The sequence below is a fragment of the Lepisma saccharinum genome, assembly GCF_977018435.1.
Source record: "Lepisma saccharinum chromosome 15 unlocalized genomic scaffold, izLepSacc3.1 SUPER_15_unloc_1, whole genome shotgun sequence".
Taxonomy (NCBI): domain Eukaryota; kingdom Metazoa; phylum Arthropoda; class Insecta; order Zygentoma; family Lepismatidae; genus Lepisma; species Lepisma saccharinum.
In genome coordinates this window covers 1,082,721-1,102,148 of record NW_028142892.1, presented here as the reverse complement: position 1 = coordinate 1,102,148, position 19,428 = coordinate 1,082,721, and the positions used below count along the sequence as shown (strand labels likewise).

Genomic DNA, 19,428 nt, shown 5'->3' with positions numbered 1-19,428 from the left:
GATTATTTCTTACATACCTGTAAAGGAAAAAATAGGTTAAAAATCTAAAAACCGAGGTCCAGTCATAACTTAGGCTATTTTGCACCTGTCACATTATGCGGGGACCAGCCCCTTACCGTAACTAACATAAAAACGTGTCTGTGGACTAAAACATCCTTACCTGGGTTAAAAACAGGCTGTAAAGGGACACTCAGCACATATAAGGGCAAAACACACACAGCCCTACAGAGGAGTATGCTGGCCGTAGGTCAAGTCCCTATTAGAAATGGAAGATATAGTGAATTTGTAAAATCAAATCGATTTAGATGTGTGGGACATATTGAGATAATGCAAGAAGGAAGGATACCAGAGCTAATTATTGTGCCAAGATGGAAGGGTGAGAAAAGCGACCTGAAAACCCTAGGAGTTAGAAATTGGAGGAATGCTGCAAAGGATAGAGAAGAATGGAGAGCTGTAGCCTCGTTCGCCTGCAAAAGCACTTACCGTACCTGGGTGTAGTACGTGGAAGTGAGGTTGATATTTGGGTGTCACCCTTTTCACGCCCGGCTAGGGTGGTGAAGACAAAAGAAACGTGTCAATTTGAGAGAGGGTACAAGGCAGGCACGTATCTAGAAATATGTATGGGGGGATCCGAACCAAGTATCTCAGGAATAATAATAATATTGCTTAAATTAAAATAATTATATTAAATCAAATTAAAACTAATTACAATTCATAAATTAATATTATATTATTATTACACGATTAGGTAAAAGGACTGTATAAGAATAGAGATATAACAGCGCATATTCATTACGTAGCTAACTTGCAGTTAAAATCGGAATAATTTACATAAAAACAAGCGTCCTAGCAATGAAATTAATGTCTAAGAGATGAATAATTGAATACTTATCGAATAACAAAAATGATGTTAAATGTAGTTGGAGAAAAGTAAGTTTCTGAATTTCCCACCATTTTATGCACACTATTTTGAGTAATAGTGTACATAAATCATCTTTGTAATGTCATTCAAAGCCGTATGATCCCAAAATAATCCTTGCCTTCTAAAAAGTTCAGAGGAAATTAATAACCATCGATTATGCAACAAATGCTAATCTTTTCATTACTTAATTTCAGTACTTGGTAAGTATTACGGACCCCCCTAAATACGTCCTTCGTGTCCTTCAAATCCCTTTAATCCCAATATAATCCTTGTCTTCCAATAAGTTCAGAGGAAATTATACAACAAATGCTAAACGAGTATATTTTCATTATTTAATTTTAGTACTTGATAAATGTTTCGGGGGGGCCGGGGCCCCCTAAATACGTCCTTGGTACAAGGGGCACAATGTCCCCCTTCATGCGCCACTGGTTCCTTCACTTTGTATTTTCTTCGACGCCACAGATGACCTGGTGGCATAATGGCAGGGAAGAGCAAAAGAAAACAGTCGTAAAGTGCCATAAAATTCCTGGCAATCCACTGCACCATATCAAAAATGCCATACAACGTCGTCATTTATTGACGCAGACAAAGGCGGAGCAAGAGCGAGATACCGGAAGTGTGGGCCGCTTGCTTCTTCCGCCCTGAGGAGAAGAGCACGCGCTGGGCAGTTGAATGAGGACCTGGCGGGCAGTCACGTACGGCGTGACCTCGCCCCGCAGTTACAGTTACGTCCCGCTAGATCGGAGGAGCAGGCAAGTGGCCACTCCACGGAACACGTATCCACTCACCGCTCGCCTGCGAATGTGGAGGAATCGTTACCATGTAGGTTGACCGAGATCAAATTTACGTACCAGAAGTCAAGACAAAAATGGCTTCCATCAGACTTGGATGCAGCTAAAACAACAACAAGGATTTTCCCCCCACCCTCACCACCACTAGCGTATGCAGGATTTTCTTTCCGGGGGAGCTGGAACTGTGTTCAAAGTTGGGCAAGATACACAATAAAATATTTTTAATCTGTTGTTCAAAGACAAAGCATTTAATTGGGGTCACTTTTAATAAGGTTTGCATTTACTACTTCCCCGAATTCTTTATTTTTTAACACAAAAAATTTTGATTAAAATTTCGGGGGTGGGGTTGTAGCCGCATCAGCTCCCACTCTGCGTACGCCAGTATCCTTCACCGCTAAAACTTTTCACACAGGCCTAATCTATGGTCATTTTGGGGATAAATTTGCCTTTTCCCCTCCGGGGTGGAATATACGGTACCCACCATGATTGAATATTGTGCATTTTTTATTGTATGATATAAAATATCTGTATCGTCAAAAAATAGTATGGAGTGTCTAGTAAGGGATGATGTTGATTGGTTTTGTGCTTTAAGTTCACTTTATGCACAGTAAGGCTAATCAGGACTGGACCTACAGTTTAAAGTGGGATCCGAACCACTTTGTGCCTCCACCGGGTATCGAACCCAGGACCCCTTGATTACAAGGCAACGACGTAACCACTGCGGCATCGGGGAGGTCCTTTTGTCGGTAGAAATCAATTAACACTTCAAAGAGATAGAAGACTAAAATTGGTAAACGCTGCAAGTGCCACAAGAATTCAACCACCGCTTTCCACGTTAATCTGTGAAATGTGCCATGCTTGATAATGTGGTAAACGAGAAAAGTGGCTGGTAGCCCTCTACGTAATTCAAACGGGGTGTAAAAAGGCATCGTAGGGGCTGATGTGCTGAACAATGCGATTTACCAACACTTTTGGCACTTATAACGTTTACCACTTTTAGTCCTCAATATGCAAAAGAACTACTGTCTAGTGTTTGTATGATATTTGAAAATTGCATATCAACTTACTGCCCCCCCCCCCCACATAATTTATCTAAATTTAAGTGTTCAACTTTTGAAAAATTAACTTTGTTCACAAAGCCTTCCCCTGATAACCCGTAAGCAGCCCCTAGAGCTACAGGCCTGTAGTAATCTAGTTTATTGTGTAAATTATAACATAATAACTTTAAATAGTGGGTGCAAACCCAATCCATTAACATGAAGGGAAGTGACTGGCAAAATTCGAAGACTGGAAGAGAACATACAAAACATTTTCCTCAATAGTTAGGGAATAAATTGTACCAACACATTGCCTCACAGTTTGATCCTTGTTCATCATAGTTATGTTACCAAATCGTTTTACCTCATGAATCAAAATTTGATAGCAGTGAATACCAAATCTAAAATGTAGTAGAATCAAATTCAAGGCTATACACCGCACGTTTCCCCTTAGTTACAAAACAATTACCGGACTAGAAATTATACCAGCATTTATTTTATCATTTTTAAGCCATTTTCATCTATGGAAACAACCTGATCATCTGAACTTTCTACTACACAAGAAACTCACTGACACATACTACTCTTGCATCATTGCAATGGCTGACACCCACTCATAGAGCGGTGCAATTATTCCAGGTGATAGATAATGCATACAACTTCCTTTCCCTGTGGAATGAAAACTAAAGCCCGCATCACATGGAACTGGATTTCCAGTAGGTATGCCCTAGTTGGCGCTGGACTTATATCAATTTGCTAGTGTTCGCCTCACACGATACTTATCAGCGTACTTGTCGATAGACTTTTGTTCCCATACGAGGGGAGTTGTAATGGCGGCCGCGTGAGAAGTAAACAATGTATCACTTCACATTTTTAAAAGCCGATAACTATTCAACCGAGAGGAATAACGTTTCGTATAAAACGTTATTAGGTACAAAACAGTGGCGCTGCTTAAATACATACTTTACAACGTTTACTGTACACGTATGGAAGAATATTTTAGTTGTTTCAAATGTAAACACCGTGCACTCGGCATAGATTGTGTAACTCAACGCGCCTTTCATGCTGTATACGTTATACATTGCTGGAGTAACACTCGAAAACCACAGACAAAAACACTCCTTTGCACACTCGCAGATTATCTTCACATGGCGAAACTTTGCTCTGATTGGCTGTTCCACAGAATCCAGTCGAGGAAAGCAAGTAGCAATTAGAACATGTCCTATTCCTCCAAACCAGTCAAGCAGTCAGCCAGGCGGCCATGATTGCTACCTAGAAAGATAGTTCAGCGCCAACTAGGGCATTCCAACTAGAAATCCAGTTCCGTGTAATAGGGCTGTAAATTACATGTCTTCTCTCTTACTAGAAAACTAACTGGCAACGTCGTGCTACTTCGGGACTTATATGAAGCTACCTCCATCAGCAACACATAACATCTTCAAAATGAAATACAGTATCTTCACACAGTTTTTCAGGCAGAATGAGTATTCAGAAGGCAGAATAACAGAGCAGATAAAAAACAGTTGCCAGAGTACAAGAGAGACATTGCACTGGCTCATTGGTTGACTTTCGGTTTCACCACTAAAGTTTCTAGGTTCAAATCCCAACATGCCCATGGATGTTCTGCGTGTGTCCCTTCATCAATTATGACTCAATCTCAGGATCACAATTAGCAGTGACAGAAAACGGATGGAAAGTACGAAATACAAGAGAATGGACTAAGAAAATCCAGACAACCAAGAGGACGAGAAGATAACCACCATACTGCACAGGGAAGGAAAGAGGATTGAATGCAAGGTAAAAGTAAATGATACTTGATGATAAAAAATACTGGCCAGCCATTTAATCATCCACTTTTGGAATTTAATAGGCATCCTTACTATTTTCAGTCTGTTCTTTCAAATATCCGAAGTATTCATTTTTTAAAATCCATATGGAGAAAGACATGTACCTCTTTTCATGAACAGTAAGAATTTAACCTATCATATGTTTTCCACCTGCAGAATATATGATGAAATGAGGTGGGGGTTGTGTAACTAGCTATGTAGTACAGTTTTCTTTTATGTAGGGAAAATCTATTCCTATTGAACACATAATCACTTGCAATGAAAAGTATTATACTCTTTTTAACATAGAAAGTAGAAAATCATGGACTGTTAATATTACAAATCCATTTTTCAGTGTTCACAAAATTGTGCTTTGAACTTCTTTATCACTTGAAATTATGTTATCTTTTTATTATTAGTTTCTTTTTTATTAACATTCAACCATCCAAATTCATATTACAAATTACCACCCATATGAAGGGTAGAAAAATACAGGGTGGCTGAATTTTTAAATTCAGCTCCATTTTTTAAAAAAATATTTTGAGTTCGCTCATGGAAATTTCTATTATCTTTATTAATAATAAAAATAACGAGTACAGTGTATGTTTTTAATGTTTGTGAATTTTCTGGATCATTAAATGAAGCCATATCATAAAATCTGTAACAATACGGTAGAGTCTGCCATATGTTAAAATGTATTGCATAGTTATTCATGTATATGTAAATGCAAAAAGACCACCCTGGTGCAAGAAGTAATTACTTTTAATCCAATCTTGCATTAACTAATAAACGAGATGTTTTAAGGTTACAGTTCACTGTATTTGGACAAAAATGATGGTTCCAAAGGAAAAGGGGTTGGTGCCTGAATTATTTTTAGTTATGTTTACCCCCTGCCAACATGTAACAAATGTCATTCCACTTTATATGGTTTTGGGTTGACCTACATACATGCTTAGTATTAGGTTTCTCTTAATGATAAGACCAAACAGGATATTGGAAGTCGAGATGCACTAAAAAGTGGGATCATTGTATAAAACCTGCAATGATTATGCAAAATCAATCTAATGTTGTACACTGTCTTCTCATCATTGTTAAGAATTGTTATCTTAAGTATGTTATCTACTGGCTTATCTCTTCTCTTTATAATTTCACCACAAATATTGGGCAGTGATATATCCACATGCCCCTCCCAGAATTTTGTCAACAGCTTCCCTTATAATTTTTCACAAAGGGCCAACACTTGGTCACTTTGGCCCTAAATGTACCCTTACACAACCCCAGATGGAAAATTCTAGTGAGTATGAAGTTCTTGCCCCACTAGTGAGAGTTACTGTGACGTTATGCCTGAATCACACCGGGAAAGATTTCCTCCCGGATTTTCCAGTTATACTTGGAATAGTTGTGTGGCACTGGCTCACCTGCTACTTTTCACCTCACACGATACATGTCGGTATATACTTGTTCCCACAAGAAATTGCTCAGGGTAGAGAAGCTAAAAAGATGGAACAGCAATTTGAAGAATGCTGTAGGAGAATAGTTACTGCTGTCATTAAAAATTAAAATTAAAAGAAAAGCATTGGCTAGAAATTGGCTCGAAAGAAAATATTGCAATCAAGGTGTTCTCAACAAGCTTTTTCAATGAACTCAGGTGTGTATATATATATATTCACATGAAATTCATAGAATTCACTCATAATTTATATTTTTAAACTAAATATGTCAAACATTTAATACACTTGTAATAATTAGGATTTTCATTATTTCATTTGTCATGTACAAATCTCACCAGTTTGGAAAAATTCATAAACATTAAAGAACACGAATGCACATCATATCTGTACTTTTTCTTTCATCAAGTAGCAAACAAAAACAACCAACTTTCGGAAACCAGAGAAAAACTTTCCCTTGCCAAACTCACCGATTATCTTCACATAACCAAATTTTCGCTTTGACTTGGCTGTCCGGCAGAATCTATCAGAGAAAGCCAGTTGCAATTAGAACAAAGTTTAGCAGCCATCATTTCAAGCCAAGTAGCCAGTCCAGTGTCAACTAGGGTACAGTGTTGCCACAATTTCCCTTCCCAAGGGGAAAAATTCCCGTTTGGCATTCAGTTATTCGCTTCACTAAAAATTGCATAATAATAGTAATAATAAGTAGTACACAATCTGTACTAATATTGAGTTTGATGTATTAAAATTTCCATGGAATTTTTGTGTTTTTCATTCCATTTCGCTTAAAATTTGGTTCGAATTTCCCTTCACATGGCAACACTGCTAGAGCATTCCTACTGGAAATTCAAATCTGTGTGATTTGGCTTTTAGTTCAGTTATGTCCCAGGTAGATGGTTGATGGAGTAATGCTGCACTCGCATAGTTCATGAAACCAGCAATTCCACCCATGAGATGAGACTTTGTGGGCACTCCAGCAATTCATGGTTGAGCTCTCCTCCCATAAGAGTCAAGTTTCTTACAGTGTGGCCTACGTATAGAATTATATGTACTCTTTTAGAACCTATAGGTACACATTACATCAGGTGAAACTCCAAAGGTTCAGCCTACTCTGTAGAACAATGCTTCCTGTAATGGGCCAATTTCACATTCTGTAAGGGACTGGCGGGCTGCACTGTTCCCAGCAAGTTCGGAGGCAGTGTTAGCTTTACAAATAATTGCATGGTTTCTGATGTTCGAGATTCATATAATGTACTCTTTACTTATAAAAACAACACACCAGTATGGGTAATTAGCTATTGCAAAGAACACTGACATGTTCTGGATTGAGGTTAGGTACTTAAACAACAAATAAGCATAATGAAACAGAGCTGTTTTTTGTTTATGAAAGCACCTTAACCATTCATACACAAGAATTGTTATTTACTTCTTCAATGAGAGGAGCGTGCTTGTCTTTTCTTCACTAGCATGTCAATATTCACCTTGAAGTTGGATGATGCTACTCGCAAAGAGTTTTCAAGGTGTGTGTGTTGGTTGGAACACACTTTTCATTTTGGAAAAGAGCTTTTAGCGACATAGGTGGTACCGAATAGAGATGCAATGAACAGGCCATGATTATACAGAAAAGGGAATTCTGACGCTCTCACATATTTGGAGTGGAACTCCATCACGTTCACATTGTTAAATATCTCCCATAAATCAGTATCACAATGCAGTTTGATAAGCTCCATTCGCATTTTACCTGGAGCATATTCGACATTACACTGAAAGGGGTGGAGAATATGTTAAACATGTCGTTATGTGAGCTGAGGTCTTGAAATCTTGTGGTGAATTCAGATCATAATGCTGAGACAGCTTCAGCACAATTCTCACTTTTTCTACCACCACCCAGGAGCATTGTATTACATAGGGCTGAGTGGATATTGATGCATCGCATCGCTTGGAAAATATTTACCGATACTGGCCAATACTTCCCAGCATTTTCGTCTTTTACAGGGTCACAGACTCTGCAAAAATGACATGCGACACTTTCGCAGAATCTAATTATGCTGAACATTTATGCAAAATTTTAAGTTTCTGATTATTTTTGTGTAAAAAACAGAATTTTGTAACAACATAACATGTAATTCTTGAACGTTTTAAAGAAAAAGTGTTGGTAAATCACGATCGCATTACTTTCATTCATTTTATTAAAGGCTTGCAGGGTGAAGACCACTGCTGTAGAATGATACCTACTCTTGTACGGCCTATAGGGTAGAACGATGCACACAGTATCAGGTATATTACAGGTAGATAGTGTATTCATTTTCTGTTGGGAGACAGTCTACTAGTAGAATTGACAAAATATGTTTATATCTTTTGGCCAACAAGTAGATCTACACCTTTCAGCCAAAGTAAAGTGGTGTTATCTTTTGGCCTACTCTGGCAGAATGGAAACAACAGGTAGCAGTAATTATTGGCTTACCAGGTAGAATGGCAGTCATAGTTCTTTAGCTTGTGAGCCTAGAGAGAATAATTGCTGCAAGTCAGTCATTAACACTAATTAAACGTTAAAAGTACAAGTCATTAAGATTATATGCATATTATTATTGTTGGTAGGATTGTAGATTATATGTTCCAGGAATTGTGAACAAATCGATGTCCTATTGTCCCCTACACCAACACTTTTTCCTGAATGCAATTCGAATGCTCACTCAACTTAAAGTATGTTGAGAAATGATGCCCCAAAGAAAATAAGGTCCCTTATTTCTCCACTGGTACCTCCTTAGAGGAAAAATTGGATGGTCCCTGCTCTTCGAATTTCAGCAGAGGAACATCGAACTTGGATCATTAACAACAGGAACACTACAGTCAAGTGCAGTGATATTACAGGCGAGAGGTGAATTTGATAAAAGGGGGCTATGATGTGAAGTAAATGTATTAATCTGACACCTGAACTCTTGAGTGTAAAAGTGTATCACATCTCTGATTGATTGGATTGGTTTATTTTACTTTGCTTTTCTACCAATTTTGGGTAATCATGAGGATGACTGATGACATCCATGCCCAGCCTGGGATTCGAACCCAGAAGCACTGGGCTATTGTGCTAACCATTCCACCACAGAGAGCAGCTGCCATATCTCCAACAAGTATTGCACTAACATATGGGTATATCTTGCCACAAGAGTCCAGTGTGTGAGGAGTAGCAAGTAATATAAAACTATTTGGTGTCTGGTGCAAGTTATTCTGCTCTGCTACTCCCAGCGGGGCCATTGACCCATTGTAACCCCTTGAGAATTATGTTGAATTTTGTTTTATTCGACAGATTTGAATGTTTTAAAATATAAAATTGGTTCTGGCATGCAGAATATCAAATAACGGATATATTTAATCTCAAAGCAAAGCCTACATAAGTAAAAACCTGCCACCTTGGAGTACTTTTGCTGCTTTCGATTAGTAAAAATCCTTAAAATACTGAAAGAACACGTTGGAAATTGCTATCAGCCCCAAACCTAACGACCTACAATTATAACTGCTGTTGTGGAATGTCGTGTTGGGTGAACATGTATCATAAATCACGAGATGCAGATTATGCACCCTTGTATTTTGAAATGTCATGTGACACTAGTAATCAACTGTGTGAAAGAAGTGTTACTGGATAAATTGGTGGTTATGATATGTAGGTTAAAGCATCTGCCACAAAAGTGCAAGACTGGTAGTGGCAATAGTTAATAAGTAACAATAATAAAAACAGTTTCTCCAAAATTTTCTCGTGCGCAGCTAACTCTAGGATGCAGGGTATCAGAGATAAAATTTTGGTAAGCTTAAGCTTAGGCTAAGTGGAACCTAAAATTTATAGAAATTCGAACTGGACACATGTCACTCTTCTACAGAACCAAATACATCAGCATAGGGATAGACAAAAGTAAAAATACTTCAGATGCCAGATACTATTTTTTTCTCAGGAGCCAACCCTCTTTCCTTTTTTTCAAATACAGGCTGAGAAAGTCATGAATACAACAAAGATAAACCTACACATTTTGAAACGAGACTTAAAACATTTAAATTATTAATTAATACAAGATTGAACTAAATGTAATTATTTTCTTGCACCAAAGCGGCATTCCTAACGATGGCTTAACTGGTAACCGCATGAATAGCTATACTATGCATTCTAATATATGGTCAACTCTACCACATCGCAGCAGGTTTTAAATTTGGCTAGTAAAAGTGAAAAAATGATCATGGCATGTTTATTATGTCCTACACCATGGGCATGTAGTCTAAGGCATCAAGCATTGGGCTACGGTTCAAGTCTCCTGGGAGAAGCGTAACAACTTTTCTCCAGAGATTTCAGATAGTGTATGGGACCAGTGGACACCCACCATCATGAGGAAATTGGGGAGATACAAATGAGTAGCATAACCTGATCATGGAAATCTACAACAACGACTGGGGGTTCATTGTGCTGACCACATGTCACCCCAAAACTAGCTGGACGATCTCCCACCTCGGCAGATGGGAGTGAGGCGGTAGGTAGGCCCTGACCCTCATGGGCTGTTGCAGGACAGGTTAGCATCATCATCATGTTTATCATTCTTATTTTATAATACACATGATACAGAAAACACACAATCATGGAAAAACACATGCTTTACTACAAAAAAAAAAAAAAAAAGAAATTGAAAATTCGGATGTCAGGTGAAAATTGTCATGTGAATCAGCAAGGCCCGAAAAATTCCGGTCACCATGGCGACTGAAATTTTCAGCCTAGCGACTGTGATGCCATTTTTTATTTTGCATGTACGAAATTTTGAAGATTCTAAGTTCATATTGCAGTACAGTGTAAGCTAGCAAATGATTTATTTTATCAACATTGTGAACGTTCCATAGAATCAGTAACAACTTCTTACTCTTTTGTCGTCGTCCCCCTTCCTGGTTTTTGCTCAAGTACTTAGAAAAGAATTTATCAGCAAACTGCAAGAACAAAAGTTTGTAAGTTTAATGTTGGATGCATTGACAGATAAATCCTCTACATGCTATCGACCATGTGTGCCAAACAAAAAAATTATGATAAATTGGGAATATTTCTTCAAAAAACTAGTAAATATGTCAGTGCATAGCCTCTGAACACAAGGGTAAGTTTGTGTCTTTTTAAATTGCAATTTAAAGATAATAAAATGGATACATGTACATGATGTATTTGTATTTTCATTAGTCATTGATTTTTCCCCCCTGGTGCCTTATTTTCAGAACTGGTGTCTGGCTCAAAAGAAGATTTTTCGAGCACTGTGTATCAGAATAGTTTATGAGCAGAAGTGGAAAACATTGAAATAAAATTCTGTATTGATGGGAACATAAGCATAGAACCAACAAAAAGTGAAGGAAAGTGCTCCCCTGTGCATAGCACCACGCCATGAAGGCGTATAGGGGGTGTGGGGGTAAAGCCCCACACTTTCTTGATCCGGTCGTGAGTGGGGGTGATGTGATCAGCATCATGCCCCTGACCGCCTTTACCCCCCAGGGTTTCCCCCAGGTACCCATGTTATTCGACGCTGGGTGGGTGCCGGGGCCGCTTCTATCGTTAGAAAAGTTCCCGGACTTAAACCGGCCGGGGATCGAACCCGGGACATTTAGCATGGTAGTCAGACGCGTTACCGACTGAGCCACCGCGGTTGACCTGCAAAGTAGTAAAGTTCAAACTGTGTAGGCTGAATACCACCATTTTTTTTTAAATTTGAATTTAAAAAATTTGGGTGCATTAGCACTGAGGCTATTTTGCACCCGTCACACTATACGGGGTCCAGCCCCTTATCATAACAAAAATAAAAGCATGTCTGAAAACTAAAATTTCCTGACCTTGGTTAAAAGCTGAGGCTAAAAAGGGCGCTGAGCACAAATAAGGACAAAACACAGGACGACACAGAATTATACGGCCATGGGGCCAGTCGCCAGAGCCTCGTTACTCTGCAGTCCAGGGTGTACTACGTGGAAGGAGCACCCCTTACACCCCACCAATCTTACTATTAACATGATTACGATAGGGATGATGACTTGACTGCTGGTCTCTTAATTTCTAAAAAAAAATCTTTATACTATCTGAAACATGAATGTACAAAATTTAAAGTTTTCCTTAATATATCAACAATGTTTAAAACTTTTGGTGAATAAAATTATGAAAACTACTGCTACATGATGTTTTGGCTTGTGCATTCTGCAGTTTAACGACAAAGTCAGAACAATATTCTATCACCACCACAGCTCTATCTGTAATGAGACGAACTTAGATCGACGAGGATTCTACCTTTGTAAAATATCTTCCCCTGCATTTAGAGGCACAGAGTGGAATCATGTTGAGCAACTCTGTCCCACTGACATGAGAATCACACACATGAATAAACATTGCCAACCACACCAAGCCAGAGACACCCATACTTTCATTTATTACTACCGAAAGTACATAGGTGGGCTGTAAATTTAAAAATGGCAACACTGTCAGGAAGAGGTGATAATACCGTGCCTATTGTCACTTGGTGCCCATGTCGATTTGTGGATTATCAAAAGTTGTCAGTGCAGAGAGTGCTGTTGTGTATAAGGTACGATATTGAAATGAACACCATTTTGTGCACTGCCCTAAAACATGTTTACAAAGGAAGAATTGTGATTGTGGATCGAAATCCAGATGGCCTGTGGCAAAAATGCACAATAATGTCATTAAGATGTGCACAAAGCCTGTGATCAACAATACCTAGCCAAGTTGCATCATTATTTTACTGTAGTTTACGGTTATTACAAGCATAAGAAAACAGATTTTCGATGTGACGTTTCAGGAGAACACACGCTCCCTTCATCAGACATTTATTTTATAACCATTGTTATATCTGTATCTTTAGTCAAAATGAAAAAAAATGTCTGATGAAGGGAGCGTGTGTTCTCCTGAAACGTCACAACGAAAAACTGTTTTCTTATGCTTGTAATAACCGTAAACTACAGAAAAATAATTCTACAATGCAAGCAATCTGTACATACAAGAAAAACTATTAATTTGCATCATGCTGGGTTCCCGATATTGTCACCATTGTGCAACCATCAGATGTGACTACCTTTGAAAACAAGTCTTACGGCAGTACATAAAACGGTGTTACATGGTCTAGCAGATACACAGTATCGAAGTGGTAATTTTGTGCTTAGGGGTAGCAGTTGGTGGTGATAATGACATCTTATGAGTTTGAGTCGTGACATCAGGTTGTGTTTATTATTATTTACTTATGTTTTCTCTTTAATGTCTGCTTAATTGTTGAGTGACATTATCACAGAAAAAGTTTACAGTATACTTTAAAATTTTGGTAATGGATCCAAATGTTTAAAGATTTTATGCAAGTTTTATAGGAGCATTATAGCTCGACCACAAGGAAAAAAACCTTCCGTCAAAAGCATTCGTGCATCTTCCCTGCCTGCTGTTATTGGTGCAGTGTTGCCAGGTCAGACTTGAAAAAATCGGGAGATTGTTCCTTGGGAAACCAGAAGATCTGTTACAAAATCTGATGATCTAATAGTAAGGGATGAACGACATTCTCTGGGGTGGGGTGGCATAGGAGTGCACACTGGGGGGCAAGGGGATGTCCGCAGATTGTTTCCAGCGAGGGAGAAACAATGTATTTTTATCAGGTGGGTAAACAAGGCATATTACCCCGTAATAATATTGCCCTCTCACAAAATGCCACTTGAGTTTGTAATTATCACGTTCTTACATCCCTATTATAATAATGGATGTAAATTACTGTAACTGAAATCAACTCATGCATCTGAAATAATAATTACTTTTATGTCAACATTCATTTGTCAGAAGGGGGGGGGGGTGGCGACCATCCTTGCACTTCCTTCTGGACGTCCATGCTACTATATAATTTTGTAGAAAAATAAGTATAGAATAGTATATTAAGGATAGAAAATTAAGTATGTTCAAGCCAATTAAAGTTCTAAGCAACTACGGGGGAGGGGGTGCATTATTTCCTTTGTAATTGAACTATGCCGCTTCATTCTCTAGCAAATTGCTTGTTATTAACACTCACACGCTATATTCGTCAGTTATGCTCCTTCTATGTTGCTGTATTCAATATATATACATTTTATATACATACATACATACACACACACATGTATAAAATAATTTGCCCACGCTACGAAGTCAGTGTTTCTACCTAGTAAGGCAAGGACGTTTCACTTTGTTTGTGTCACTTCATCCATTTCAACAGTTTTTCATTCATCCATACCCAACCATCTAAATACAGTAATGTGGTAATAGTAATAAAATAATAATAATGTCCTAGCACAATTGAGTATCATTTGGCATAATTTCACAGTTCAAACAGCACTTTTCATGGCTCAGTGGAGTTCCACTCTATGTCTCCCCCCCCCCCCCCCCCCAATGTTCGATTTGAGCAGGCCGTTAGAGGTGTCATAGCAATAGTTTATTAAGGAATTCTCCCGAGAAATCAATAGGTCTGGCAACACTGAAGGCTCCTTCCCCCTGTCCTTTTACTCAACCGCAAGCGCAATGAGGTTCTGCGCAGGTTTTTCCTTGTGGTTCCACTATAGTAAGTGTTTTAGAATATGGGAAATGATTGTGGCAGTACATTTGAAGCATGGAGAAACATTAGCATAGTTAATATTTTCACTAAGTACTAGTTACTGGAGAAATTATGATTTGTAATGTAGCTCACGTGGGCAGGTGTTCTTGTTTTCCAGTCAACTCAGGACAAGAGTTTCGCAGATTTTCATGTGAGGCTCAAAGGAGGGTTTTGTACTTGACATCAGATATTACATGATCAGGTTTTTAAAGCATTTAGGGATGTTATTTTAATGTTAACAACCCGAAACCTGACCAACCTAACCTACCAATAAAAGTGAGTGATTGAGTGATTTGTTCTTTTAAGTCCACTTTATGCACAGAAAGGCAAATTGGGACTGGACCTACAGTTTAAAGTGGGATCCGAACCACTTGTGCCTCCACCGGGTATCGAACCCTACCTACCAATGAAGGCATTTAGCAACAAGATACCCCTTCACACCCCACACATGTGAAGTGGATGGCAGCAGCAATCTGTATCCAAGGTGCCATTAAGTAAATGGTTGCTCACATATAAGAATCACATATGAGTGTATGGAAGGGAAAAAGCATCATAAATAATCATTAAGACTGAAATGTGACTCAACAGACGAACCATGCAAAAAATGACTGTGCCCCATGATAAATTCAGATTAAACAATCGGAACTTGGGCCCCGGAAAGGTTGATTTGTTCTCTTGTCTAACAAACATGCACAGAGATGGTATAGAACGACAACAAGGCAAAAAATCTATGCGCACCTCCCTTCCCCTTCATCGGTCTAATCCTGGCCATGAGGAAGCATGCCTCACTCTGCCCCTCCCCTCCATGCAAGAGTACAATGCACAGGAGTCGTGGGTCTGCGCAGACTCGTTTGCCTGTGCTCCACTATACAAAGTTTGCAATCGGAAGACACGTAAAATTTCTACTTATCAATAGGGTAACAGTATGGTATAGTGAAAACACATTTCTTCAAATTTACAGGAGAAACTACTTACGGAAATGAGTTTCTGTAGACTTTTGGAAGCTCGTGAAAGTGTTTTCTCCCTTCGTTCGACTTATTCGGCCGGTAAATCATGCATATTTCGACATAAATATCTCTACGATGCACAAAAGTTTCTTGCCTCCATTACGTTTGACTACGTGAACCAAATGTTCCGTGCCTTCAATGACGTAACCCCAGGTCAGTGTTTCCAAATTCGCCATTGTTTTGCCAGAACATGACAATTTGAACTATGTTTGCCTAACCTCACAAAACTAGGAATTGCTTATTGAAAGTGATCATTAGCCCACATATCATTCACGGATAACCATTTCAGGTAAGGTTAGGCAAGCATAGTTATAATATTTCATTCGTAAAACAATGCATATACTCCACTGCTGATTTTGAAAAATGGTGCGTTCCGTGGAACATTGCATGTCTGTTATGTGCTACGAAACTAGGAATTCCTTATTGAAAGTGTTCATTAGCCCACAAACCATTCACGGAAGGTTAGGTTAGGTTCAGTTAGGTTAGGCAAGCATAGTTATAACATTTTATTCGTAAAACCACATATATATACACACACACACACATATATATATAAATTCAATCTGGTTTTTTTTTTTCAAATTTCCAGACGTGACCCCCGGGTTTTTACAACAGATTCGTGATTAGGAGGCCAAGATTAGTTAGTATACCGAAAATTAACAAAATTGGGGACTTTCTCTATATTGTCAATTCACTCCGGAATTATTAATGTTAATGTTTCAACTTTTGAGTTTTGCATACTTCTTGAATCAGACTGTACATACGCTTGTGTTCTGTAACAGCATTTTGCACATTTTTATTTTTGAAATTGATCTTTATTAGAATAAATAAAAATGTATTTAAGTATTTGCTTTCCTTTTGTAACAATACACAATAGGAATAGGCATCCATTGCTCCAGTAATATCCAATGAATAAAAATTCACTTTCAAGAGAAGTGTGCACATGCATATTTAACCACAAGGCTGTGTGCCAATCGGTTTGGTTTGAAACATGCTGACTGACTTTTTTATGTGGGAAAATACATAGGGAAGTATGAAGCATTGCTAACTTAATCAAAACCAAATGTAATGCACTGTTGTGAACCTACGCATCACACTGAATTCATCACTGTAAGTGGTGCAACATTACCTTCCAAGCAAAGAACAAACCTTATATGACCTATCAAACATGTGCTTCTAATAAAATATGAGACAGGACATACAAGTTGTACACAGTATGCATACCAACAAGTATCTATTATTTAGTGGTTCATACTTCTAAATGTCAAATGTCACTTCCATATCATCTTAAAATTTGTCACCCATGCTATTCACTTCAAGAAATGTCAAATATCTATGACATCTGCAATACGTCAACATGAACAATTTAAACTGGTATTATTTACTGTTTATTTTGAAGATTTGTCATCCTTGACATAGTTCAGCTGTTGCAAGTAGTAAATATGTTTTTCATAGTAGTTTAAGTAGCTGCAGTAACAAAATAGTATGTCAAAAACATTATTCCTGATAAAGTGAATATTTACTAACATTCTCAATATCCCTATTGAGTTTTATGCCTTCAAATATGCATATATTAATGAAATGTATGTGTTAACAGTATGAGGGAACATAGGATACTCTGCACCAATGTCGCTGCCACAACTTTCTATAAAATTAAAGGGCACTGAAATAATAGTAAACACCTTTCCAAATACTTACGTTTCTATAGTTCTCTACTTTCTCGACAGTCAAACATTTTTTTCAGTCCTGATTAATTTTTCAATATGCAGGTTAGCAGAAAAACAGTGCACAAAAACAGTGCAAGTCACGTTTTCGAAACACAAAATTTGTTAATTTTCACCTATATAAATTTAATATATTAATAATGTACTTACCTTCAATGCACACGACATGATCTCTGATCTGCTGTGCGACTAAGGCATCCGGAACAAGTTCAATTAAATCGTAAATAGCATATATGGAAGGATGAACACTTTCGAATCGTTGAATTTCTTGGCGAATTGCTAAAGAGTTGGTAAGATACGGCTGCATATGCGGTCTGGAATTCATTGCTCTTATTAGGGTTTGTCATCCCACCACACTATTCACCATTTTATTACGAACACTAATTCTGTAACTTGTTTACAAATACAAGCAACAACACACCTTTGCCCCCACTTCCTATCAATATGGCGTCTGGAAGCAAATTTCTACTCCCTCCAGATTTGTCTACACGACGTTCTAAATGCTGGTTACCTACTTAAACTTACACATTTCACCAAGACACTGTCACATCTTCAAACAATCTTTTTCCAAATTCAAACACTAATATCCAGTCGAAACATGCACCTTCCATCACTGTATTGCTAACCTACTATCTCCATTTGTGTGCGCTACGCTGCTGAACAGGAAATACTAGTAGCAGAACACATCACACAGACACTCGAGCTCCTACACATGCCCTCACGCGCGCAACAACACACCAATGCGTAACCTCGGGCTATCCGAATGCGAAGCAAAGCGCGGATATTGACCTGATACACGAATCCTTATTTCTTTCTTAAGATTGACATTCTAATGTACTGCCGTAATAAAATTTAGTGAAACAGAAACATTGCTGTGCTTGTTTTTCCGCAAACACATTTCCAATTCAATGTGTATTGAAAGTTTCTTTTCTTTACGTAGTTTGCTATTAGATAACAGATCGGTAGAATCTACCTTTCGCATCTTTTGCGCTAAAATAGCCTTGATAAGATAATATTCATTTCCTGTGATAATATTCATGCAAGGTGGATTTTAAATCAATTTATTCACCTTGTGTATCCGTATACGAAATTATCTTGTAACTAGTTGGTAAGAACTAATGAAAGATCAAGGAAAGATTATGTATTTCCGCAACCTTGTGGACGGTGCCAGAGGGCGTGCGTGTATGAATGACTCGAATTAGTCTTCCCACGAGTGAACAAGTAAGGGAGATTTCACACCGAAGCGACACGTGTCGCTTCGAAGCGAAACCTTAGTGATCCAGAGGCGCAACCACGAATTTTTGTCTGGGGGCAAGCACCAGGATAAACGTACCAATAATAATAATGTTAATAATAATAATGTTACTAATTATGTTGTTATAACTATTATTATTATTGATTTGCTTTATTTTACTTCGCTTCTGGTGCCACTTTTGGCTAATTTTAGAAGATGGGGATAAGTGATGGCATGATGCAAATGATGAACGGATACTCGCAAACATCCATGCCCAAGCTGGGATTCGAACCCAGGACCAACATTATTATTACTACAGTATTAGTATTGTAGTATCAAAGACGTTATTATCCTCGTAAATTACGCAAAAAGGTGGCAGAAGTTTGTGCTAAAGCATTTGTGGTCGAACAAAACGATTTGAATTATTTTTTAACAAGTTCAATTTCACATTAATAAAGGAAAACAAGCACATAAACTATTTTTGAAAGACAGAAAATGCTTGATAAATGCATTCCAAATATAATTCTTTTTTACATTAACATAACTTTCATGCACGATATATGCAACGTGCAGTGACGTGGACACTAAATTGTGTACGTATTCAAAGTTTCTTTAATAAATATTATATACAGCATATATTATTTAAATACATTACGCAACCAATTCATCAATTTCACAATAAACCAACAGCAAAAAGTACATAAATTGTCTCTCAAATGTGCACGCTCCCTTTCCTCGAAACAATTGTTCATGCATTTAAAACAAATCAATTAAGACAAGTCTTATTTCTGTGTCTGGTGATGTACAGTGCATTCATTACACCGAAGAAA

The 19,428-nt window shown here is 38.0% G+C and overlaps 1 protein-coding gene across 1 annotated transcript in view; it reads right to left on the bottom strand.

Annotated features, from left to right (window-relative positions):
* CenG1A (Centaurin gamma 1A) overlaps window positions 1–18,045 on the bottom strand; it is a 151,665-nt gene extending 133,620 nt beyond the window's left edge. The window contains exon 1 of the mRNA XM_083115816.1: window positions 17,515–18,045. Within this exon, the coding sequence (XP_082971942.1) occupies window positions 17,515–17,689 (175 nt within the window). The 5' untranslated portion in view covers window positions 17,690–18,045. The remainder of the gene's footprint in view (window positions 1–17,514) is intronic.
* Window positions 18,046–19,428: the final 1,383 nt, after the last annotated feature.